The sequence below is a fragment of the Dromiciops gliroides genome, chromosome 5, assembly GCF_019393635.1.
Source record: "Dromiciops gliroides isolate mDroGli1 chromosome 5, mDroGli1.pri, whole genome shotgun sequence".
Taxonomy (NCBI): Eukaryota; Metazoa; Chordata; class Mammalia; order Microbiotheria; family Microbiotheriidae; genus Dromiciops; species Dromiciops gliroides.
The window spans coordinates 103,230,824-103,247,778 of NC_057865.1; the positions used below are offsets into that span (position 1 = coordinate 103,230,824).

Sequence of the window (16,955 nt, forward strand, 5' to 3'; positions counted from 1 at the left end):
AAAAGGAAAGGTTGGAAAAGATCACTTCATTGACAATAGTTCTAGAGCAAGTGGTTCTCTTCAGTAGGGCAATGTGGCAGATCTACTGTGTGGGTCTCTTCCAGGATCAAGTGAAAACACCAGGCTGGAACCTATCATAGTCACTCCTAAACTGATTGTCACTAACATTATTTGGAATGTGATGTGGGTATCTGAAAAATATTATCAACCTGAAAAATATCAACCTGACCCAGAGAGTCTCTAAACATATTTTTTCCAGAAAAATAATATGACATTCCAAAAAAAATCAAAATCATTTGAATTACCTATGCACTTATTCTTTTAAATAGTAACATGGGAAAGAGGAAATGATGATATTTTGGAGTGAAGAGGATCTGACTTGTCACTTAAACTCACTGTACCTCAGTATCCTCAGGGTTCAATCAGAAGATTGGGCTCCAAGTCCTCAAAATTTCCTTTGAAATCTAAAACTTTGACCCTTTGGTTCCTGTATTTCAGCTCTCAATTTTTTAATGCAAAGACATGACCCTTATTAAATTGAATGATTTGGCAGAAACAAGATGGCATGCCCCAGCCAGTTACTATTCATACTCTAGTCATCTGTAGCTGGTTACAATACAGTCTGTCAACCCCATCTATTCCTGTTAATAATCATTTCCATAGTCCCAATATATAAGTATAGATTATCTAGAATATAAGATCTCTCCTCCTATAATAGTTGATTACTGTTTGAACTAAAGTTGCACTCATCTGTACAATGTTTTCACCAATTAATTTTTTGGGGGGTGGGGCAATTGGGGTTAAGTGACTTGCCCAAGGTCACACTGCCAGTACGTGTTAAAGTGTCTGAGGCCGGATTTGAACTCAGGTACTCCTGAATCCAGGGCCAGTGCTCTATCTACTATGCCACCTAGCTGCCCCCTAATTAATTTTTTAGAAAAAATAAATGCAGAAACATCACTTTTTGTGGACTTCTGCCAAAATGATCAAACATTAAATATGAAAACATGTTTGAAAACTTTCAAGTTTCATAATTAAATCAGAGGAGGAGGAAATCAGAGGATGGATGAACAATTACAAAGGCTGGGATTGGGGGATGTAGAGAGATGTGTGGGTGTGCTGGGTAGGGAAGGTCCTTACATAGGGGATCTGAGCAGCCACCATGGCATCATAGAGATCAGCAATTTCAGAATCATTCTGGTATCCATAGCGACACAGTTGGAAGCCTAAGGCCCAGTAAGGAGTCATCACTGGTCTTCCAATCAACTGAATACAAGGACAGAAAATAGTTAATAGAGATTCCATTCATTAAGAACATGGCTCCTATCATATATAGACTCACTAAAACAATTTTCTCTCATCATGAGGTAGCCTCATAACTCAACTTAACTGTACAACCAAACATGAAAGTAGGGAGGCAGTATTCTTGGGAATCTCTGCCATTTCAAAAGAAATAATATATGCCAATATATGTAAAGAATTTAGCAGTCTTTAGCTGCTGTAGGAGCATAAAGTATTACTTTCATTTGTGTACTTTTAGGAAATCTGGGGTTCTCAGAGGGCACTTTAAATAGGGATTGCTCATAAAAGACCTCTATGATAATGTAGTGGAAAAGAGTGTTTTCTTAAAATCTCTTTATACACTTCTAACATTATGATCTGCTCTGCAGCAAAGATAGTGACTGTGTCAGGTCATCACCAGTAACTCAATCAACATGCATTTTTAAGTATCTACTATGTGCCAGCACTGTGCTGACACAAAGAAAGTAAAAGCCTCTCCCCTCAAACAGTTCACATTCTAGAGGAGACAAGTATAAAGATAACGAGGCCTATACAGGATGTATACAGAGTAGATGAATGAATGTCCCTTGACCAGTACTAGGAACATTAGAGTTTCTCAGAAAACACTTGATTATCAATGGAAGGATTTCAGGACTTCCTACCTCTGTGTACTGTTGAGTGACAAGCTCTGGGGTTGGCCCCAGGACCACGTAAAAGTCCAGAATACCTCCAACAGTACGATATGTCAGTGCAGGGGTGGGCTGGAAAGTCACATCTGGAAACAAAGAATAAGTGTTAAAATAATTGAAGGGTTGAAGCAGACTCTAAAGATCATCCACTCCAACCCACATAGAAATAGAAATCCCCTATCACCATCACAGAAAGGAAGTCAACTTAACTTCTGAAAACTTCCAGTGATGAGAAATGACCACCTTCCTGAGAAGGTCATTCCATCTGTGCCCAGTTCTAATTGTTATTACAGTTATCCTTATACAGAACTGATAGTTGCCTATCTCAACAGCTGATGAGCTGGCAAACTCTCCATATGCATGAACTTCTCCATGAAGTTCCACAAGCTAAATGGAGATGGTTTCAAAATCCACATGTGCAGCCTTCTCTTTCCTTCACCCTGGACCTACAGGAAATCTACTAGAAAATTTACACACAGAAAACCTATTGACACCTGAAATTCAGTACTTCCAAAGAAATCCCATCACCATCAACTTCCTTATTTCTTTTTCTTATTCTCCTAAATACTATTATTGATGCCATTATTATCTCAATTATATAGTCCTGAAATCTGGACTTCTAGTCATTAATTCACTTAATTTAGCAGCCAAAATGGAAAGAAGGCTGAATGTTGAGTCAGAGGACCAGTGCTCAAACAGTGACTATGCCACTTCTTACTCATGGAAATAAACATGTCACTTCAGAAGCTCAGTGGATCTCATTTTTCTGTAAAATGAGAGGATTGGATTAATGACGTCAATATCCCTTTCAAGTCTAAATTGATGATTCCATTATATAATATGCAATGCTTTCCCACCTCTCTACTTTTATTCAAACTATTCTCTTTGACTGAACTGCTCTTTTCCCCCATATTTCCAACACATCATTACTGTGCATTCGAACCTCCCCCCAAGATACTTAATCTGTTCTCTTAATCCTTTTAGCTCTCATTGCCTGGTGTCCAAGTGATCTCTCCCTTCTCTAAATTTTCATAGCCCCTCATTTATACATCCTTTCTGTCCTAATTATGGTCATTTTCCCATGCTATCTGCATATATATCTTATCTCCACTTATAGATTAAAGATAGCTTAAGAGTATAGACCATGCTTTCTTTTATCCCTTCATCTTTCTTCCTTCATTTCTTTCTTTCTTTCTTTCTTTCTTTCTTTCTTTCTTTCTTTCTTTCTTTCTTTCTTTCTTTCTTTCTTTCTTTCTTTCTTTCTTTCTTTCTTTCTTTCTTTTTGGTGAGGCAATTGGGGTTAAGTGGCTTGCCCAGGGTCACACAGCTAGTAAGTGTTAAGTGTCTGAGGCCAGATTTGAACTCAGGTCCTCCTGACTCCAGGGCCAGTGCTCTATCCACTGTACCACCTAGCTGCCCCCCTTCATCTTTCTTAATGATTACTCCAGTGATTTGTCCATAGCAAGAGCTAAATAAATGTGTACCAAATTTTATTTAATTATACTCCTACTTGGACTATACTATTCAGAAACTTCCCAGAATTCTTTGGTTGAGTGGGATCAGTAAAGAAGCCACCATCTTACCCATGGCATTGCTGTTGAGCAGGAGCACTCCATGGGCACTGCTATCCTCTTCTAGACCCATGTAATAGGGGTGCACACCATAGGAATTCTTCTTATACTAGGTCAGCAGGTAAAAAGAAATCAGACACAGTTTATACACAAGAAGCACAAATGAAAAGAGATGCTGAAGCTGGTTTCATACTTTTCCTTTCTGGAGGGACAAGGTGTTAAGGAAAGTGGAGAATGAGGGGGTGATTCAATTCAGTAAGTATTTATAATTGGGCTGTTCAGATTCATAACTATCCTCAACAGAAGGGCATAAGCTTGGAAAAACTCATCCTGGAATAAAGCCCAAGGAAACCATCTGTATGAAGAGTTATAGGTCATATGTTACTTTAGTTGTTGACACTTACCCCTGGGGGCTGGTCCCGAGAAAACATTCCCCATGTGTGCCAGTTCATGTTTCTCCGGAATGTTGTGTGCTCTGTTTCCCCAAAGCCATAGATGTACTGGGATGGGAGGCGGGTAGAGATGCGTAGGAACATGTCATTAAAGGTAAAGCCAGGGACCTGGGAATCCCAACTGAAATACAAGAGCAGATCATGACTTAAGGTAGGGTTGAAGAAGTCCTGTGGTGTGTATCCCTATTCCAAGGATCTAGAGACTAGCCATAATTACTCCAACTTCACTTATTAGACTTCAGAATAAAGCAAGTCCCTAAATGTTTGTTCCTTTGGGGGAAAGGGCCTTGACTCTAGAGGTGGTTACAGCAAATAGGACTTAGCAAAGAGGGCAAAGGAGCATGTTATAATAGAAAATCATAGGATGATACCAAAAAAAAAAAGTAGACTAAAAACTTCCTACCCTCAGGAAGCTCAGAATCTAGATGAAGAGAAACTATTAGAAATCAATCAAATTACTAGAACTAAAGCAATACAATCTAATGTGTTTAAGGCAGCTAAGGGGTCCAGTGGATTAAATGCCACACCTTTCAGCTAGTTTGTACAGTATATAGAGGGTTTAGCCTCCAGTCAGGAGGACTTCAGTTCAAATCTGGCTTCTGATAATAATTAGCTTTGTGACTAAGGGCAAGTCACTTAATCCCAATGGCCTTAAACATCCAGAGCCATCTGCACTCTTCCTGATTATTTTTTTTCCCCAATGTATGCAAATGGCTCTGGAGGAAAAGCAAGGTTGGTTACTTTGCACAATGAATTGCAATTCAGGTCATGGTACTCTTCCAGAAGGAAGGACAAACAACAAAAACAATGGCCCCTAACACTAACTAGCTTTATGACCAAGGGGCAAATCACTTAACCAGTGTTTACCTCAGTTTTCTCATCTGAAAAATGGGGATAATAATAGCACCTACCTCCCTGGCTTGTTTTAATGATCAAATGATATAATAGCTGCAAAGTGCTTAGCATAGTGCCTGGCACATACTAAGCACTATAATAATATTACTTGTGATTGTTGTTCTTATATTAAATATTCTAATCCATTGAAATAAAATCTAAATTCATCTAATTTATCCTGATCCTCTCCTTGGCATTTCCTTCTCTTCTCTACGCTACCATTACCTTTCTCCCTATTGATAAGAGTAAACCAACTGTCTCTCAGGGACAACTCATATTTGTCTTTTGATAATAAATCCAGTTTAAGTACAGGCAATAAACCCTATGGACCTCTGGGGAACTAAATTAAGCTGCTGGAAAGGGTGAAGTCCTGAGAACATGGCATCAAGGAAGAAGTCTATTCTTTTGTTACTTTGTTAGGATAAGCTGTTGTTCATGGTTTGGCTTATGAATTATGAAAAGAATGGCCTTTTCATCAAGTCCTATAACCTCCATGGGGAAGAGACCCCAGGTGTATGTATGTGGTCTAGGTCTTCCCTGCATCTGGGCATGTACACTATTTAATCTCACTCCCCTCTAGACCAGAACATTATAGGGTTGTCTTCCCTATTTCTGGTGAATGATTTTCATATTTTTGTCACAGGAAATAACAATGTATAGTGATTTTTCCAGAATTTATAATTAGAAGAATGAAAAAAATACTTTTTTTTTACTTTCTCCCAATCTGGGATACATATCAGACCTAGTTTAAATTTTTTTTATCAATTAAGAAATTAATGCCAAACAGGTGGTGCCCATAAAACCTTAAAGTGGGTTTCTCAATATACATCCAGGTCCCTCCTTGCAGGTTTTCTGACCCTTGTGGGTCATGGATCTAAAAGATGTTACATATTTTAACAAATTCATACTGATTTTGAATATGAAAGTGGAAGAGACAATGAAAGTTTCCTCCCACAGTAATATTCCATCATCATGGAGTCCTTGAATGGAGTCATGTAAGACATTGAGAGCTGAAAGGAATCTCATATATTCTCTAATCCATTATTTCATTGTATGGATTAAGAAACTGAAGGCAAGGGATATAAAGTGACTTGTATAATTTCAAAAGAAGTTCTATGTATTTGCATTTTTTCAGTAGTGAAGACTTGAATGCTGGTCACTAGTTGTTGGTGACCAAACCCCATGGTCCATTCCACCATTCCAGAACCTAGTCAAGTCAAAATGTGGATGTCCTAGTTATTACCATACATATGGATCAGAAAGCCCTTACATCACAGTGCCTGTGCTTTTTCGACGGATCTCAATTCCAAATGGGGTTTCCTTGATGGTCACCTCATAGAGACGATTTTCAGTTGGCTGATGGGGAGCTTGGAACATTTATGGGCACTGGGACTTCATACCTTTGTGTGTTGGCATCAGAGATCTAGGAAACAGAAAACCATTGTCTCTCATAAATAACTTGAGACTCATACATTCATGTTTCAGAATCAGATCCTCCATTTGGGTGCTGATCTGACTCATGGTTTCTGAGCTATCATCAGCTCTTAAATAAGCTGAAATAAGCCATACATGGCTTATTTTCTGCTTTTCAACTACACATTGATCCCTTCATTTTAATCGAAGGCTGATAAGGCCCCTTTGTAGTTCTACTTATCATAAACTACAATTTATTTGTCACCCTCAAAGCTTACTACATTTATACATAATATTAAGAGCTCCAAGTTTTACTACTATAAGATTGTAAGGTCCTTGGGGAGGTAAGAACTGTCTGACTTTTGTGCTTGCATACAATAAATGCATGACACTATTATTTCATTCATTAATGACAGTTGACTGAGTTGCTGATTGAATAAAGATTGCTGATTCCTGAAACCTCTCTGTTACCAGAGTCCTAAGCTGAGCATACCTTGAACTGTAGCAGTGGTTTGTATGGAAAGTCACATCCAAGCGAAGCTCATCTATGGGAGTAGAGGGATAGTGGCTGGCTCCAGGTATTCGGGAGATACTTGCTGTTAGGCCTTCTGGTGTACTCTGAATATTAGGAGGCAGTGTAGATCATATTTTGTGATATAGCTAAAGGACTCCAGGGAACGGGTTGGCTGAAAAATAAAACATTAGATACTCAGCAGAATGACAAAACTGGAGGAAAAGTAGGTCATATCTAGCCCCATCGCCTTGAAATCAGTCTCTTAGCTCTTGTTCTAATGTTCCTTTCTTAAGATATTCTTCCTAATACTTTATCTATCCCATTTATGGGTTTAAGCCATTGCTTTGTTTATCCTTCTGTGTCTATAGAGAACTCAAAAATCTCTATACACTGATCTCATTCTTCAGTCCTTTCTTTATAGTTTCCGAGTTCAAATATTTTCTTGAAATTAACCCCAACTTTTTTTCTCCCTCCAGACCAAGTATAGGAACATCATATACTAAGTGAACAATGAGAAGGAGAATTTGTGATATCCTCCACTTGCTCCTACTTCTCTGCTAGGTACCAATCTATAGTTCTCCCTCCCTCTCTCACCTAAACTCCATTAGAAAGCCATTCATACTTATTGCCTTCACTTCCTGTCCTCTCACTTGCATCTAAACCCATTGCAGTGTGGTTTCCTACCTGCTCTTCAAACTGCTCTTTTCAAGTTATCAACGATCTCTTAAATGCCAATCTAATAACTTTTGATAAATCTCATTCCCCTTGACATCTCTCTTCATTAGCTTCTCCTCTGCATTCTCTCTTTAATGGGTATTCTTGACATCCCCCTCCTGCTTCTCCTCCTGTCTGTCAAACAACTACTTTTGTCCTCTTTTGCTGATTCTCCATTCAGGTCATGCTCCTAATTATGGTATCCCCCAAGGCTCGAGCTGTGCCATCTTCTCTTTCTCTTAAGACTGTCGCACTCATTCCATGGGCACAGCTATCATCTTTAGGAAGAAGATTCCAATCTATTTCTCTATCCTAGTCTCTCTGCTGAGCTATTCTAAGCACTTGGACATCTTAAACTGAGTACCACAGGCATATCATATTCATCATGTATAAAACAAAAACTCACTATCTTTCTTCCAAACAATTATCCTTTCCTTATTTCCTTAATTCAGTGGAGGGAACAACCATCCTCCCAGTCCCCCAAGAAAACAGTCTTAGTATCAACCAACTTCTCTCTGTGTACTCACACATACAATCAGTTACATCATGTATTCTTTCAAATTTCTCACAAAGATTCTCTCCACTACACGGCCACCTCTTTGACAGACTCATCAACTCATAATCCAGACTATTATAATATCCTTTTTCTTTATATCTTTTGTTTTTACAACACCATTATATATTTTAGAAGTAGGGAGAGAAAAAACAGAGAGAGGGAGGGAGGAGAGAAATGGAAAGGATGAGAAGAGAAAGAGAAATTGAGAAACAAAAAGAAAAGGGAAAGGGAAAGAAAGGAATAAGATAAGAAGAGAGATTGATGGAAATAAGAAGGGAGGGAAGGAGGGAAAAGGAAGGACTGGAAAAACTCAGCAAAATTGGTCAACGTATGGAAAACGTTAAAAAATATCCCTGGGGTACAGTATTTAGAAACCTCTGAAAATGGTTTGGGGTGGGATTGGAAGTGGGTTTTTTTCATATTCTTTCTCTAATTTACTGTTGTTGCTGTTCAGTTATTTTAGTCCTGTATCTCTCTTCATGACCTCATTTGGTGTTTTCTTGGGGGTTTGCTATTTTCTTCTCTAGATCATTTTATAAATGAGGAAACTAAGGGAAACAGGATTAAGTGACTTGCCCAGCCAATATGTGTCTGAAGCTGGATTTAAATTCACATCTTCCTGACTCAAGGCCCTGTGTTCTATCTGCTATACCATCTCAGTGCCTTGAAATAGCCTTCTATTTTGTTACCCTTCCTAGCATATACTCAAATACATTCTCCACTATGCCTCTAAACTGGCTGCCTTCCATAATGGAAGTCTTTCCTTTTACCACTGACTCTTGGTCCCATGTTCTGTGGGAGGCATTTTTCCAGTATCTCTCCCACCAAGATGATAAACATTTCCCTCTTAAATTGCCTTCTACCTACTATATATGTCTATAAGTATATATATATACACACACACACACATATATATACACACACATACATATATATACATGTATACACACATATATGCATATATATACATATGTATACATATAAGTGTATGTCTGTATGCATGTGTATATACATATGATCTTGGAGGTACCTAATTATTTTATACTTTGTCTCCTAGATTGGAAGGTGAGCACCATTCCTCCTTTTTTATATACCCAATGATTAACATGGTGCCTGGGATATATTAAGCATTTAAGAAATGCTTCATTAGTGCTTGACATTGTAGTAAAAATTATTTGTGGTATAGGGCAGCTTTGGAAGGACCTCCCCTTTTGGGGGAAAAAGATTAAAAGGGCACTTCCAGAACACTAGTACGGTCTCTGTCTGGCAACTGCTGTCCCTGGTGGCCGCTCAAGCAACTTTAGACTGGTCAGGTGTGGGTGAGTTTAATTATGGAAAACCCTAAATTCCTTTTAACTACTAAATTGGAAATGGTCTGGGTTAAGTTTAGAGTTAAGAGTATTTATCTGTATTTCTATTTTCCTATTTCTTTATCTTTGATTTTTATTAGTTTCACCTTTGTTATTTAATTAATTCCCAAGTAATAAAATCTGATTCTTTGTGAACAGAGACTCCTTTCTTATTGGCCTGGAGAAATATCTAAAAAGGGCAGTTTCAGAGGGGAGGATAAACCTAAAAGGTCCTCATATTCCGGACCCCCAATATTAAGGCGAGTCACCCAAATAACACTCTGTATATCAAATTTTGGCCCTCACAAAATGCACATGAGACTATAGAAGTGTGCCTGAAAGGTTGTTTTTCCATAAAAACAAAATTTCAAAAATTTATGTTTCATTAAACTTTGCAAAGTTCTTTCATCCACTTGCTGGCTACTCTATGAGATAAATAAAACAAGAATTCTTATCCTCATTTTACATATTAAGAAACTGAGAGGGGGCGGCTAGGTGGCGCAGTGGATAAAGCACCGGCCCTGGATTCAGGAGTACCTGAGTTCAAATCCGGCCTCAGACACTTGACACTTAACTAGCTGTGTGACCCTGGGCAAGTCACTTAACCCCCATTGCCCCACAAAAAAAAAAAAAAAAAGAAAAGAAACTGAGACTAGGGGCAGCTAAATGGCACAGTGGATAGAGGACTGGCCCTGGAGTCAGGAGTACCTGAGTTCAAATCTGGCCTCAGACACTTAACACTTACTAGCTGTGTGACCCTGGGCAAGTCACTTAACCCCAATTGCCTCACTTAAAAAAGTAAATAAATAAAAAGGAAACTGAGACTAAAAGGCAATATGGGGCTTGTCCATCCTAGGGGTGGTAAGCATCAGAGCTGGGGTTTGAAAGCAGCTCTTTCCTGATTTCAGATCCAACACACATATTCAATTAGACCACAGGGGCTTTCTTTCCAAGGTCTTCTTTTGTCTCCTTCTTTCTTCCCTACCTCCCACCCATTCTCAGAGGAGTGTACCCCCACCACTTTTATGATTTTGAATCTACCAAAAGCCGAAATTCTCCATACATCCCTGTACCATATGGATATTTGTGTGTAACATATCAGGGTTTTACATTTTGCCCAATGCTCTGATGTCCCAGGGATTTGCCTACTCAAGGGCATGATTTAGACTCATGAGTCCCAAAATCAATCCAATATATTCTGTAGGATGGCTCCAAAGGGAAGATAATTCAGCAAACTGTGGCTATTTTCTTGTGAATTTTAACATACTAATATAGTACCATGGGCTTGATGTGCATGGAGAATAGAGAATCCAATTTCAGATACACCCAGAGATAGTGAGGCTTTCTTCACTTCATAGGTTCTTCTAGAATTGAGAGGCCCTGCCCTCATTTATACACTTAGCTAATTAGCCAGACATGAAGTATATACCCACTTCTGAGACTGGGAGGAAGCCCAAAACTTACAAAGACGTCCACTTAGTTTGGAATATCTAGTCATCCCCTCAGTATTTCCACAGAGATGGATGTCTTATCCATTGAGACATCAGGGGTAATTAGGCAGCTTACAAAGAGAGACTGAGCTATCATGTTTCTCCTTGCAGAGCTTTGCTTCTCATCTCCCTAACTTTCTTTATTTTACCAGATCTCAATAAAGTGAAGGAGGAGGCACCATTTTGATACATTTGAAGTAAAGGAGAGGAGAAATTAATAGTGTTTGCAAATGTATGTGTCTGTGTGGACGTGTGTGAAATCCTACCTCCCAGACACAGTCACGCAATCGACAGTTTTCTTCATTGACACCTTGTCCATCAGGGTAGCAGTCAAATTTTTCTGTATCTATGTCCCACTCTACTGTGTAGTCCTTCCCCAGTTCGAGGTGAAGCCCTTTGATATTGCCAACCTGTCAAGTCAGAAAGGATGTTGCAAGTCAGTAATAGAGACTATTTAAGTCATCTACAAATTCTTTCTTTTGATCCCCTGCAAAGTTGGTTCTCTTCATCACAATTCTGGTGAAATCTTCTGGTGTTTTTCCCTTACTTCCTTCTCTCATTATAACTAAGAATGGCTAAGATCATATAAGCAATATCTTATTTCATGAAAAAAAAAAGTAACAAAGCAAACTTTCTTTGGAAAAGAGTTGACTTTATGTTGAACAAAGCTGAATCACTCATTCAATCCCTCCTGTTAAAAAGAAGAGAATGGACAAAAGGTTCTCTAAATTCTTCTCTACATTTCAAACTCCAGCTCTAATGTTCTAATTAAACATATTATTTCAAAGTTAGGTAGTTTAAAAGGATTAAAAGAACAGTGGGAAATAATGAGCAAAACAATTGTGTCCCTTTCATAGAATTCATTGAATAACATTTGATCTTCTGAACTGGCCAGTAAAGACAGATTTCCATTACTACCCTTCTGCCATTAGGTAGAGGCCTAAGCATTCTCATTAGGTAGAAGCCTCGATATTCCTTTGCTTCATATTTTACTTAATCTGGAGAAGGTACTATTTAAAAGTTTTGAAGTTCATTGACAAAATCTTGAGAGGTCAGAAAATTTTCAATATATTACCATGTGGGTCATCTATGAAAAATTTTTTCACAGTGATAAAGAATTTGTAAAGCATTGACATGAGCTATGCTCCATAGAACCTTCTACAGATTTGTATAATGAGTTGAGATATTCCTGGTTCAAAATCTTTAAAGAACAATTCAAGTTAGAGAAAAGAAGGAATGGAAAGGTGAAGATTAACATGTAACCTCAGCTTGGGTGTTGAAAAATAATACTTTCTTTAATACTTCTAATGGCAAAAGGGGATCAATATTATTGAATACTGAAGAAAAGGGATTTTGGGTGGTTCTCATGTTTCTCAGGTTTTTACACTTGAGAAAAGATATTTTGACCTTTTGTTCAATAATTAAGGTAAAATAAAGGCAGCCAACTTTTTTAAAAAGGGCAAATAAAGAAAATAACAAGCTGACATTTGCTTGTGGACATTTTTGGAGAGAGAAGTAAGCTTGATACTTTCCAGGGGCATTTTAAAAAAAATAAGGCAGCCCTAAAATTAATGTCCACTCAGATCTTAAATCCATCAATATTGACATGTTCATTCCAAATGTATATTTATACCTAGAGCATATAACAGTGACCTTGAGCCATCAGGAAAATATAAAATTATTTATACCCTCTGTATATGAATGATGTCTAAAATGAACTGTAGTAATATCCCCATTTAAACTTCTATAAAAATGTAACATAAAAAGCTTGATCCTTAAAGGTAAAAAATAGGAAAACTTAGCTATGGAGAATAATCAATTGGCTTAAAAGTCCAATAAATAAGAATGATTGAGTAAACATTTACCTTTGTTGCAACATCATACTGGATCTCAGCATTAGATTGGACTGGAACATTATTTTCTTTCACAACAACCGTAACTGGTTTGAGTTTCAACCCAAAGATTTTGATCTCTTCAAATGCTAGGCCAGCTGGGTCACTGTAGTTCCCAATCATAACCTTCACGTCTAGGTGATTCTAAAACACACCCAAAGATAGTGCCCAAGTTATTCTTCTCTATCTCCAATTCTATAACAATTGCCTTCTCCAAGGTACCCAAAGGACTAAGATGCTATTAACTCATTTTACCAACTCTAGCAATTAAAGAGAAGGATTGTATTAGGATTAAGCAGAATAATAGTCATAACTCACAAATGGGGGTCTCTTCCCTGAAATTTACCTAGTAGCAGCTCCATCGGGTATATGACTGAAAAGACTAGAAGTTCTTGCTATGTTAAAATAGATGTTTATGAGCCTTTTCTTCTCCACCCAATAATGACTAAGCTCATTTGTCTGGTTGATCAAGGACTAAATTCCCCCTGGTGGCTCTAGACAGATATATTTGATTCTGGTTCCTGACACACTGTCTAGATTCTGTAGACATTTACTTAGTAAAAGTATGAGTTTCCTGAGAGATGTGTCCAGTTCTATCCAACCTCTCAGGCCAACCAATGGGACTCACAAGAAACCAATAGAATTCTGTGTTGTTACAGAAAGCCAAGGTCAGTGACTTTGCCTAGAACATATGCACACTTTGTTTTACCCAAAGAGAGGAGAAAGGAAGGAAAGGAGGTTTAGCACCAGTGAAAGTGAACCAGACTTGTGATTTCGTTGGTTTATAAAACATCAGTTGGGAAAACTACACCAAGTCAGCAACTCATCTCTAACTTGAAGTCTAAAGAGTTATCTGGGACACTGAAAGGTTAAATAACTTTCCAGTGACCACAAGCTAGGATGTTTCAGAAGCACAACTAAAATTCAGGTCTTCATCACTCCATATATGGTCCTTCTCTATTACAACATGAAGGCTCTATGCAGAAATAATAGATGTTATCATATGTCCACACATATCATATTCAAATATAGTTTAAAGTAGCAAGGTAGATCCCACAAATCTTTCTCTAAATAGTTTCATTTAATACCTTATGTATTATGCTGATGCTAATATATACTAATATGTACATTTTAATGACTAAATGAAAAACTGATTTGAGCAATGTCATTGTCTAAAAGAAACTAAAAAGTATTGTCAATGATCATGAAGTCTTGGATAATAAACTGAATTTCATAAGGACATAAGTTGTATTCTCCTCATTGTTGCCTTCTGAAGGCAGGGCTTCTGGAAGAGAAAAATTAATTTGGAAATTGAATAGTCAACTGAAAAGATGGCATCTCAGAAGGATATTTGGATTACAAAGATGGAGCTGGCTAATGAGCTGTGTGATTCTGGGCAAGAAACAATCTCTTTTTCCCTCAGTTTCCTCAACTGAAATCAGGATAATGGTAGCACCTACTTCACAACATTATTGTCAGGATCAAATGAGATAATACTTGTTTAAAAAGAGCTTAGTGGTAATTATCAAAACAATCTGGTACTGGCTCAGAAATAGAGACATGGATCAGTGGAATAAAATAGGTAAAAATTACACTATAGTAAATGACTATAGTACTCTAGTATATAATAAACCCATTCAAGATTTTGGAATAAAAACTCATTATTTGACAAAAACTGCTGGGAAAACTGGAAAACAATAGGACAGAAACTAGGTATAGACCAACATCTCACAACATATACTAAAATAAGGTCAAAATAGGTACTTGATTTACATATAAAGGATGATACCATAAGCAAATTAAGAGAGCATGGAATCGTTTACCTGTCAGATTTGTGGGTAGAGGAAGAATTTAGGACCAAAGAAGAAACAGAGAGTAAAACAAAATGTAAAATAGATCATTTTGATAAAATAAAATTTAAAAGGTTTTACACAAAAAAATGTAACCAACATTACAAGGGAAGCAGAAAACTTGGAAAGAATATTTTTTAAAAATATCTCTCATTTGGGTCTCATTTCCCAATTATATAGCTAAATGAGTCAAATTAAAAAAACTACAAGTCATTCTCCAATTGATAAACAGGCAGTTTTCAAAGAAATCAAAACTATCTATCTATACTTATATGAAAAAATGCTCTAAATCACTATTGATCAGAGAAATGCAAATTAAAAAATTTAGGTATCACCTCACACCTATCAGAGTGGCAAATATAACAAAAATGGAAAATATTGGATGTTGGAGGGGATGTGGGAAAGCTGGGATGCTAATCCACTGTTGGTGGAGAAATGAAAAGATTCAAACATTCTGGAGACCAATATGGAACTATGTCCCAAGGGCTATAGAACTGTACATACCCTTTTATCCAGCAATATCAATGCTAGGTTTACATCCCAAGGATATCCCCAAAAAGAGAAAAAGACCTATTTGTACAAAAATATGCATAGCAGCTATTTTTGTGGTGGCTAAGAATTGGAAATCAAAGGAATGCCTATCAATTGGGGAATGACTAAATAAGCTGTGATATATGATGGTGACAGAAGATTATAGTGCTATAAGAAATGACAAGCAGGATGACTTCAAAAAGGCCTGGAAATACTTGTATGAACTGATGTACAGGGAAGTGAGAAGAACCAAGAGAAACATTGTGCACAGAGACAACAATATTGTTTGATGAAGAATTGTGAATGATTTAATTATTCTCAACAATAAAATGATCCAAGGAAATCCTAAAGGACTATTGATGAAACATGGTATCCACCTCCTAAGAAAGAACTGGTATTGATGGAACACAGGCTGAAGCATGATATTTTCTACTTTCTTTCATTTTTTTCTTTTATTCAAGTTTTTTTGTACAAAATGACTAAAATGGTAATGTTTTGCATAAACTTGCATGTATAACTCATATTTGATTGTTTACAGCCTCACAGAGGGGGAAAGGGAGGGGGGAAAGGGGGGATAAAAATTAGAACTCAAAACTATAATTAAAAATGTGTATTATTAAAAAATTAAAAGAATAAAAAGAGCTTAGCACAATGCCTGGCACACAGGTGCTATGTGAATGTTCATTCCTTTTGACTTTCTTAAAATAGTTTCAAGAAAATCAAGGAAGGTAGGATGGAAGATGTTCAAGAAGGAAATTCTGAAAACAAAAGGAAATAATTCTACTGAAAGGGAAAAATGGAATGTGTCTGAAGACACTAATATGGATACCTATGAAAGTAAACAAAAAACGTAGATTTTGAAAATAAATGCATGGAGGAAGGAAGGAAGAGAAATATAAGAGCATAGAACAATTCTATAAAAAGTGACAGGAATTATATAGTTGAGGCTGGGAAAAGAACTGGAGTACAACAAAAAAAAATTGGGGGCTTTTAAATTATACTGAGAGAAAAGAGGGGCTCAACAAAAAGGGTAAAGCATTTGACTTCGTGATAACTGATGACAGAGAGAAAACTGAGATGCTCAAGTCTTATTTTTCTTCTATTTTCTCTGCAAAGAGGAGTGAACTTTATACTGGAAAATTCACAACAAAAATGACCAACAGTGAGTTAGTAACAAAGTAAGGAGATAGGAAGAGACCACACAGCTGCCTCTAATGAATTCAAGTCACCTGACCCAGAAAAATTGTATGCATGGGGCCTAAACCTACCAGCAGATGTGATTGATTACTTGGCTACTATCAGTGTTACCTAAGAGATCATGGAGAAAAAGAGAGGTACCACAAGACTGGGGCCAGGATAATGTCTTGATATTCACACGAAAAAGGATGGGGAGGGAGGGGAGAGAAAGGAGTCTAGTGAAAGGAAAGAGATTAGTGATATCTGACATAGACAGGATTAGGGAAAGAAAGGGCAGGGAGTGGGGGAGGAGGAATGCAGTTGATTCTATCTCCTTCCAGGTCTATTGTATCATCTCTTCTCCATCAGGGTGAAGTTACTGAGAAGTCCTTTCTCAACTCTAATTTGAGTTGGAGATATGCTCTAATAAGAAACTTTGGAAGTTGTCATTATAAGCTTTGGACACAAGGGTGCTTCACGGCCCTAAGTCATGGCTCACAGACATGTTATCATAAAGTAGGCTCTTCATAGCATTTTTTATCAGCTTTGAGTGCCACCGATTGTGCTGAGGAAATGAATAAGG

General features: G+C 37.4%; 1 protein-coding gene across 1 annotated transcript in view; it reads right to left on the minus strand.

Annotated features, from left to right (window-relative positions):
* The window catches only part of MGAM (maltase-glucoamylase), a 196,932-nt gene that overhangs the window by 57,061 nt on the left and 122,916 nt on the right, over window positions 1–16,955 (minus strand). Inside the window, 1 exon segment of the mRNA XM_043967551.1 lies at window positions 14,771–14,814. Within this exon segment, the coding sequence (XP_043823486.1) occupies window positions 14,771–14,814 (44 nt within the window).